General features: G+C 40.4%; 1 protein-coding gene across 1 annotated transcript; it reads left to right on the plus strand.

The window, feature by feature from the left end:
- The first annotated feature begins 5,295 nt into the window (after positions 1-5,295).
- On the plus strand, positions 5,296-9,866 carry LOC148353041 (glutamine amidotransferase-like class 1 domain-containing protein 3, mitochondrial). Its single transcript, XM_088353373.1, has 4 exons — positions 5,296-5,540; positions 5,612-5,783; positions 9,106-9,304; positions 9,374-9,866. The coding sequence occupies exons 1-4, from the start codon at positions 5,346-5,348 to the stop codon at positions 9,567-9,569; spliced, it is 762 nt and encodes a 253-aa protein (XP_088209499.1). The 5' UTR covers positions 5,296-5,345; the 3' UTR covers positions 9,570-9,866.
- The last annotated feature ends 505 nt before the right edge of the window (positions 9,867-10,371 follow it).

The raw sequence follows: 10,371 nt of genomic DNA on the forward strand, positions 1-10,371 counted from the left end.
TCTTTGTAGGTCTGACTCAACTGCAGATTTTAAAGTCAGAAAACAAAATTCACGAAGGGTGCATATGTAACGACCCTCAATCATGCGCGACACAAGGGTTCACAGTCACTTGGTTTATTGCCTGCATTCAATAAACAATAGAAATAAGTCAGGGCGTCTGTGCACGACTGTATACATCTAAAACATTAACAAAAATACAAAAACGGAACATTACTCAACATGCTGCACATCGTGGCGTGGTTGCATTGAAACATGTTGCATCACAGTAATCATCGTTTCACGCTGCATTACTTTACATTTAATTGGTGTTTTTTTATGCATCATTTAGCACAACTTATATACATTTATACACAAAAATAGTTTGTGAAAGCAGCTCCTATATTTAGCAAAATATGAACTTTTACCCAAACTGATATTGGGCACAGGTTAGCTTCAGCACGAGGTGATAAAGCTGAAGGTACGGCAAGCGCAGAACCCCATAAGTGCCAAACGAAATACACAGTCGCACACGCCCATGGCTTAAATGAATGCGGTACCAGTATTTTAACAGTAACACAGATTTTGTGAGAATTCAAAAAAACTCAAAACAATCAAATTTCAATTCTGTAATACATACCTGGGTCTAATGACTACACCAAGGTATCTCATACTATCTAGAGCAATCTTGAAAGGGATTAGATTATGCGACATCTCCCTGGCCACCTGATTAACTGGGAAAAATATCACTTTTAGAAGTGTTTAGCTTGTATCCAGAAGAATCACCAAATGATACCAGTAAATGGAGAATATTTTGGATGCCTATGAGGGGCTCTCAAATACAAAGGACGAGATAATCGGCATACCACAAGAGGCAATGTTCTAACCCCGCCCTCCTTATGCCTTTAAAACCAGTCATTGACTTTAAAGCCACAGAGAGGGGTTAGGGTCAATAGCGGGCGCGAACAGCAACGGGGACAATGGACAACCCTGCCTAGTACCATGCGAGAGACTTTGTACAAACAGAGGCACATGGGAGAGAATAATGTAGTTTGACCCAAGAGATAGTACCAGTACTAAAACCAAAGCGTTGCAAAGAATAAAATAAATATGTCCACTTTACCCTGTCAAAGGCCTTTTCTACGTTAAGAGACAACAACCTCTGGCTCAGACGAGACTGAGGGAGTGTAAATGATCTTATGCAGCCGTCTACAACTAGCAAAATAATGCATTCCCTTTATAAAGCCTGTTTTGTCCTCTGATACCACCTTTGACATAATGGCTTCCAAACGACGCGCCAGCACCATGACAATAATTTTATGTAAACAGAAAGAAAATAAATTGGACGATATGAAGCACAATCCTTTGGGTCCTTGCCTTTCTTATGGATAAACAATATAGAAGCTTGTTTGAGTGTGATCAGAAGGGGTCCTTTGGTAAACGATTGCTTGTACATATCTAGTAGAAGAGTGGAAAGCATATCTGATAATTGTTTAAAAAAAACCAACAGAGTAACAGTCAATACCAGGTAAGGTACTTCTGTGCATCAGATAAATGGCTTCCTTAATTTCCCAAAGGGTCAGTGGTACCTCCAGTGTCTTGTTGTCGAATGGTGAAACACTAAGTACAATCAGCTTATCAAAGAAATCAAGTCATTGTTCTTTATTGTTAGTGGGCTCAGGTGTGTATGAAATAACATAAAACGACACAAATGTTTTGTTTATCTCTCCTGGACAAGAAGGTAAAGAACCTGCTTTCAGCTAGTGTGCCAAGAGACGACCAGCTTTATTACCATGTTCGTGTAATGTTCCACAAGAGCGGAGAAGAAGACGTTCTGCCTCTGTGGTCAAAAGGAGATCAAGTTCTGTCTTAAGTTTCAGTCTACAGTGGCTTGCGAAACTATTTGCCCACCTTGAACTTTGTGGCATTTTGCAGCATTGCAGACTTCAAACATCAAGACATAAAGCTGTAATTTCTTGTGAAGAATCAACAATAAGTGGGACACAATCATGAAGTGGAACACTCTAAACTGGATATTTTAAACGAAAAAGGGGGTGTGCAAAATTATTCAGCCCCATTGAGTTAATACTTTGTAGCGCCACCTTTTGCTGCGATTACAGCTGCAAGTCGCTTGGCGTATGTCTCTATCAGTTTTGCACGTCAACAAACTGATATTTTTGCCCATTCCTCCTTGCAAACCAGCTCGAGCTCAGTGAGGTTGGATGGAAAGCTTTTGTGAACAGCAGTTTTCAGTTCTTTCTACTGATTCTCAATTGGATTGAGGTCTGGACTTTGACTTGGCCATTCTAACACCGTGATATGTTTTTTAATGAACTATTAAAATTCCATTGTAGCTTTTGCTTTATGTTTTGGATCATTGTCTTGTCGGAACACGAATCTCCGTCCCAGTCTCAGGTCTTTTGCGGACTCCATCAGGTATTCTTCCAGAATGGTCCTGTATTTGGATCCATCCCTTTTCCCATCAATTTTAACTATCTTCCCCGTCCCTGCTGAAGAAAAGCAGGCCCAAACCATGATGCTGCTACCACCATGTTTGACTGCGTGGATGGTGTGTTGAGGGTGAAAAGCTGTGCTGCTTTTACGCCAAACATAACGTCTTGCATTGTTCCCAAAAAGTTTGATTTTGGTCTCATCTGACCAGAGCACCTTCTTCCACATGTTTGGTGTGTCTCACAGGTGGCTTGTGGCAGACTTTAAATGACACTTTTTATGGATATCTTTAAGAAATGGCTTCCTTCTTGCCACTCTTCCATAAAGGTCAGATTTGTGCAGTATATGACTGATTGTTGTCCTATGGACAGATTCTCCCACCTCAGCTGTAGACCTCTGCAGTTCATCCAGAGTTATCATGGGCCTCTTGGCTGCATCTCTGACCAGTTTTCTTCTTGTATAAGCTGAAAGTTCAGGGGGACGGCCCGATCTTGGTAGATTTGCAGTGGTCTGATACTCCTTCCATTTCAATATTATTGCTTGCACAGTGCTCCTTGGGATGTTTAAAGGACACAAAGTTCAAGGGGGCCAAATAGTTTCGCAAGCCACTGTATCTTTATATAAAGCAGATGAATTTGTGGTAGACAGTACAACATCTAGTTTACCTGTAGCTTCCTCAATTTCCTTCTGACAGATCATGCACTGCTTGTTTAAATGTGATGAATATGAAATCATTTTTTCTCCAGCATACGTCTTTCCAAAGTAACAAGGGGAAAAATCTGGTCACTTTTATCGGTCTCACAGAAAAACATAATTGATTCCGAGTAAACATTTCAAAAATTGAAAAGTTGACCTCAAACTGGAACACACGTCGCTCTCAAACGACAGCAACAATCGCTAACGCATGAGTAGTCTTTAATACAACACTAGATAAACAATTATACCACCAGTATATTAAATTATCTTACCCGACCCCCTGTGGAAATGTCCATTTGAAGTTACTTTCCCATAAGTATAGCAACCTTGAAGAAATGACACGTGTGTTACATTTACAAATTCATAATGCACTCATAGATGAATTGGGTCTATCACAATTTCAATTACTGACACTTAAGAGACAGAGCGAGATAGTAAAAAGTCCAAAAGTGTGTTGGAAATTTAGAAGTTAAACACTGTGTTTAAAACATTATGTGATCTTGATGTAATCTTGATGTGAAGTTAAACAAATCATATTTCCTCCGCCATGTGAAAAAGAAAGATTTATTTTTGCTCTTTACTCTATACTATGTGGCTAAAACGTAAGCAATTTTTGTTGGACTTCAACCAACTACCTGATCTTGTCAGAACCAGAAAAGATGGTATACCCAAACGCGTAACGTTTCACAACAGACTTTATTGCGGAAGATGACAAGTCAGGTATGGGAAAGCAAGCGCCAGCAATCAGGCGATCGCTGGACAGGAGGAACAGGGAGCTCACAGGAGAGGAGCGTGGTCGGAAGGCAGGAACGAGTCGAGTATGTGGGACATCAGAGCGTGGTTGGTAGGCAAACACGGGTCGAGTAGCCAAGGCGGAAGATCGGCGCATGGTCGAAGGAAGGAAAAAGTCAGGGAGTCTGAGACGATCGGGAAGCGAGAGGTAGACAAGCAGGATACAGGTAAGGACAGGACAGACGGGAGCCAGAGTCATATAGTGCTTGCTTTGCATGTGCGGAGGTTCGATGACGGACTGACAAAGAGCGAATGGAAGTGGTTAGTTTAAATAGGAGGGGAACCAATCAGGCAACGGGCAGCAGCTGGCGCCAAACGAGCGGGCAGAGGTGAGGGCAACGGGTAATCGTGACAGATCTTGGTTTCCTATATTTCATTTGTAAGGTTGCATTGTTTGTTTTTCTTGGATTTTCTTTCAGTAATTGTATTTATATTTAGTTTATCTTGTCTTTCATCAGCACATTTGATATTGAAGTAATCCAAAAGTAATCAAGTCACACTGCAATATTACAGTATTCGGATTACATTACCAATGACAATTTTCAACAGGTAATTAGTAACAGTATAGGATTATATCTTGAAAGTAACCCTCCCAACCCAGAAAATATTGTGCTTTGTACTTTTTAGGGACACATATAAACAACAAACCGCACTTTTACAAAAGCCCAAGTTATTAAGTGGTACCTCTACTTACGTATTAAATTAGTTTTGAGAGTAGCTTTGTAACCTGGAACGTTTGTAAGTAGAGACGCCTTTTGAATGTAAATAGGCTAATCTGTTCCAAGCCCCGTTTTCAATAAAACCTAAAAGAGCGTCAGAACATATTACAAACACATATTAAAATTCAATTATCGCTCAATAAACATAAAACGAGAGGCATATAATGTAAATAAAATGCAAAGATAAAGGAAATGATTAAAATATTTGTTTCTTTTTAACTGGCTTGTTTGTTTACTGGTCCTCGGCAGTGTTTTTTGCCTAGTGTTTCTTGAAAAACTGATCCAATGACATCTGTTTTTGCCGGCTTTTGCCAGTTCATTGGAAATGAGCGGTAGCCTGACCCGTAAACACTTTTTCTGGGTGATTCCTTTCCACAAATTCCGAGACTTCATCGAAATTGTCTTTAAATTACCCACCGGCTTGCCAGGTAGAACTCTGTGAGCGGCGAATGGCAGCGCATACTGTACTGTATTTTTGACTTCGTATCTTGAAATCCCTTTGTAACTAGAGACAATATTTCCCCGTTCAAGTACTTTTTAACCTAACACTTTTGTATAAAGGGACGTTTGAAAGTAGAGGTACTACTGTGCAGTACAACCACTTGTAATACCAACTCTATACTCGTAGGGTCAGTGTTTGTTAACCGTGGTTGAAGAATGGCTGAAGAAGAATATTGAAACTGTCTTGTTTGGTCCAGTACCTCAGCGGCCATGATTGGTTTGCTTCAAGTGTGCGGACGAAACTTCCTCACGCGCAGCTCAGTCCAAGTCGCTTTAAACAATTTCTATTGTGCACAAATGGGCAAACGCGTTGCTGTTGTTTTGGCAGGATGCGGCGTATTCGACGGCAGCGAGATCCACGAAGCTTCCGCCATTTTGGTGCATTTGAGCCGAGGGGGCGCGAGTGTAGGTGAAAAGTGAAAGTGACCTGAGAATTGCGACTTGACGTCATGTCTTTTTTTTTATATATTTTGCAGGTTAGCATGTTTGCTCCTAACGTGGAACAAATGCACGTAGTGGACCACGCGAAAGGCGAGCCCACGCAGGAGAAGAGGAACGTGTTAGTGGAGAGTGCCCGACTTGCCCGTGGTAACATTCAGGAACTTTCCAAACTCAGCATCAAAGACCACGATGCCATCATTTTTCCAGGTGACGTCAACAAAATAAAATACAATTTCAACTTTATTATTTTCTTTTAAAAGTATGACTAGAATCCCTACTCTTCATAAAATTATATTCTTGCAATCAATAGAGGGCTCCGCGCTTTGTGCTAAAAATAGTAACACGGCTTCGTGCCGCCATCTTGGAAGTCTGTCGATTACAAGCGGTGATAGCGAGAGGAGCAAATATTTACTCAGTTTGTCTATTTATTTACTCAACTAGCTTCGTTTGTGTACGGATTTTGTCCATCAACACTATGGAAAACTACGTGGAGAGTTTAGACAAGCAAGCACGGTGAAAAATTGGATCCCTACAAAATTAAAAACAAGGACTGGAAGTCTGATCCCGATTTGTTGCCGTGTGTGACTTGCATCGAACTTGTTAACTATCTTATTTTCCACCCAAGTCCCTTTTGTGAACTGAAGGATTTTCAAAATTACAAAAGTATGGAAGCCTACGACAGATTTGTGTCTGGTTGGGTTCGGGATGTGTCTGTGTACACAAGCGAAGGTGATGAAAACAAGACTGTGAAAGGGAAAGTTCTACATTCTCAGAGTTTGTCTCAGCCAAGTTTACAACCATGGATCATTGTTGACAAGTCATCATCGATTCTGTGTGCCCATTGCAACTGTGTTGCAGGTTTAGGGGAATGTTGTTCTCATGTTGCTTCCCTTTTGTTCTATGTTGAACAACCCGGGAAAGGCAACGCTTCTCCGAACGGCGCACCGGTGGCTAAGTTAGCTTAGCTTTCGGGGGCTTTAAATCCTCTATTGACACGAGTTGACTGAGGAAAGTAGACTCTCTTTCCCTGAAACCGCGTTGAATTTCTTCACCAAAATAGTGTACGAATGAGAAACGGAGTTTTGTTCGGTTTTTAAATGTCGTTTTCGGCGAAATACCTCACATATATGTTATAAAAGTAGTTTGGGGTCGTCGAGCTGTTGTCATGAAGTACACATGTCCCATAACCTTTTTAAAATTTATTTCTACATCATAAATAATTCAATGTACCTGTCAGAAAGTGGTCAGAACAAACACAAACACAGTCAAGCTTTGGCAAATTCGACCGGTTGATAGCTGCCAGCCACATTCGTCTTCGCCGTTCACTTTTCTCCTGAGCTTCAATCCCCTGAACGTAAACACACTTCGGAAGTCTAAAGATGCCCTTCCCACCCTTTTCCCCTCGGCTACAACAGCCAACAATAACGCACGTATTCGGCATTACAATGTAGAATCTAACTGGTTCGCTGAACAATAACAATGAAGTGAAAAGCTTTGTGGACTTCCAAAATGGGCGCCAGCAATGCATTGTGGGTAATCTTAGGACCTCGAAGCACTCTATATCAAGTTCCACGCATGCCAACCTTTGACATTTAAAAGCGGTAAATCAGGCATGATAATATTTCACTTTTCCGCAGAATTTACCACTTTGAAGTAATGGAAAAAGTAACGCACGTGAATTGTGTACTTCCAAGGAGAAAATATTTTTTGGGGGAGAGAGGCATATTGTGAGATTTTGCAGAGCGTGAATCAGGCTTTTGAGACGCGACGTGTGAATAAAAATCGGTACCTCGCGTAGACTGGAGTACCCTCTTTATTCTTGTTTGAATTGCATGTTTTACCTAAGTATTAAGTCCAAGTTATAACTTGTTATACAAGAGGCTTCACTGTAAAATATTACCTTATTTGTGCAATGGTTGATAAGTCGAAAATCATCTCTGAGCACAACGCCAAAAAATGATCTGCAATGGTAATCAAACCAAGGTTGTGGTGAGAGTGTCTGACCACCTGACTAAAAAGCACAAGATTTTATCCCATTAACACACTATTTTTATTCACTATACCTGACACACGAAAGGTCCCTGATTCGAGGCCCGGTGGAAGCATATGTTGACCTGGAGAGAGAAGGGCGCCACCTGGCTGTACTTGCCCAAGACACACCACTGTAATTCAGATTCAAATATACTTTATTGTCATTCTTGTACACGTGTATACAGAACGACATGTCGATACATCTGACCCGCACGGTTTCCTTGAATGTACAGATATAAATAAAATGTTGTATTGAGTTGGAGTATTGAAGTACTAATAATATACTAAATAATTATAGCTATGTATAGTATTATACAGTAGTGCAAAGAGTGCAAGAGGAGCAGCTAACCAGATGTGCAAAATGGGCAGTCAGGTAAACAAGTCACTATACAATAACAATAACACGGGAGTACGATATTGGTGCCACCACGACCCTGTTGGTTAAGGGATCCAATCAATCAACCATATCTCAATGTTAGAGAATGAATAAAACAAAGTCGTCCTGAAAGGTATAAATGAAGGCAAAAAGCAACAATGAAACTGCTCTTTGCTTTATCTGATGATCAGTCGAAGTTTAAAGGACATTAAATGAATAGATTGTACAATTTGTGTTGGTATTGTGTTCATAGTTTACATTGTCAATAAATTAATTTGATCATGGATGCACATACTTAACATTTGACTTTTAAAATGCTTAGTTTGAGCTTATAAAATGTAGAGCAAAATTAAAAGAAAAAAAAAATCAAATATTAGAGGTGCACGTTATACTTGAGTGTGTGTTACACACGGATATGGTATCTCCTCCACACCCTTCTCTTTTAAGCCCTAACCCATCTTAATGCATGTAGATGTTATTGCGCCCTTCATTTTTACACATAGTAAACAACCTGTCTCCAGAAAATAAAAAACAAACTACATGTGCTTGCTTCTCTAAAACAGAAGAGGCAAACTTTTACCGAAAGGGAAATCTAATGCAATCATTGGAGTGTTTTGTTCGTGCACAAAGACTTGATCTTGTTTCAAGATCAAGCCTCCGTAGATAAAAATACTAAATGGCGACGGTTTCCGTTGCCATTTAAAATGAAAAAGGCTTTAGCAGGGGTAGGATATCTAGGGCTCTTTTCATGAGTACATATGGCTCTCAGATAAAATAGGACTTGAGCAGATTTTATTATATTGCTTCATGCTGAGTTTAATGCCATTCGTGTGAAGCCGAGGCAACACTGACTTTCAAGTGGTTTGTTCCAGTATATATACAAGTCTCTCTAGCGTCAGTCATTGAAATCAATTCATCTTTGACTGCATCATGTATTTTTTAATGTGTAAGTATATTTAAGGGCACACTTCGGCGCCGATACACAGCTTCAGGTTTACTTCAGGCCCAGTCCCTCAAATGGAAATTATGTTTTTTTTTTTTTTTTACTTTCTCTAAGTTTGGAGACATTTGAACGAAGGCAATTAGGGAATTTTTAGAACTTTTGCCGTCATGTTTGTGCAGGTGGTTTCGGGGCGGCGAAAAACCTGTGCTCGTGGGCGGTGCAAGGCAAAGACTGCTCAGTTAACGGCGAGGTAAAGGCGGTTCTGGAAGCCTTTCGCGGCGAAGGCAAACCCATTGGCCTCTGCTGCATCTCACCTGTGATTGCTGCTAAAGTGTTTCCTGGATGTGAGGTCACTGTAGGACTGGAAAATGACAACAAGTACGTACAAGCTTCCCAGAAAACGTGCAAAAACTGTCAATACAAACCCAGTCACCATTTCCCTTTTAGGTACCCCAACACGACGGACACAGCGGCCGCCATCAAGCAGTTGGGTTGCAAGCACGTGAGCACGGACGTGAGCAAAAGCCACGTGGACCAAAAGAACAAGCTAGTGACTACCTGCGCCTTCATGTGTGACGCGCCCATTCACGAGGTCTTTGATGGAATCGGCTCCATGGTTCAGGGTGTTCTCAAGCTTGCATGAATCAGTGAAGCTCCAACTTCCTGCCAATCCTAAAATCAGTCCATAGTGAGATGTGAGGGTGGGGGAAAAGCACTTCCACATATGCAGAACCTAGTATGAATATTTCTTTTGTTGAAGAGAATATTCTAATAATGCCCAGAGGCTGCAATCATTTTTTGTGTGTATGATGTGAAATCAGGGGCTGTATTTATTTTGACGTAACTTTAGTATATCAAGTGCAGATTTTCTTGATGAGAAAATTTTGAGAAAAATGCAAGAAAGTCAATCTTGTGGGCAAAATAAAAGTTTTGAAGTTTACTGTGTCCCTTAATTTGTGATGCATTAGCGTTAACACCACAGAATTTTTTTCTGCACTGTCCAAATGGCATCATTCCAAATAATGAATTGTATGTTTATTCCAAAATGGCAAAAAAATAAATAACTACCCGCAGTCTGGCATAAATTGGAATGTAATTTTCCTACCGGCACATTGTTATTTAACTTTGATTAAATTAGAAACAAACAATGCATTTCTGTTGGCACTAATAATTATGCCCTGACTTGCCCATGACATGAGAAAAAACGATTTTGTGGGGAATAGAGTAAGTAGAAATATACAAACATTTCACTCATCTATTCCCTAGAGTACAATTACAATTTTTGGCAGCATATACCTGGCCGTCATGCTGCACCCATTCAAATAAGTTGCCACTGGAATGAATAAATTGCTTAAATGCAGTGGTCCCCAAGCTTTTCTGTACCATCAACCAGAAAAAAATCTGACAAAAATGTAATGGCCTGGCCCATGAATAATAACAGCAAC

Source organism: Urocampus carinirostris, chromosome 14 (genome assembly GCF_059441175.1).
Source record: "Urocampus carinirostris isolate Australia breed hairy pipefish chromosome 14, RoL_Ucar_1.0, whole genome shotgun sequence".
Classification (NCBI taxonomy): Eukaryota; Metazoa; Chordata; class Actinopteri; order Syngnathiformes; family Syngnathidae; genus Urocampus; species Urocampus carinirostris.

Coding starts and splice junctions, on each gene's coding strand:
- LOC148353041 (XM_088353373.1), top strand. CDS start 5,346: ATGATTGGTTTGCTTCAAGTGTGCGGACGAAACTTCCTCACGCGCAGC. Junction 5,541..5,611: donor TGAGCCGAGGGGGCGCGAGT/GTAGGTGAAAAG, acceptor TATATTTTGCAG/GTTAGCATGTTTGCTCCTAA. Junction 9,305..9,373: donor GGACTGGAAAATGACAACAA/GTACGTACAAGC, acceptor TTTCCCTTTTAG/GTACCCCAACACGACGGACA.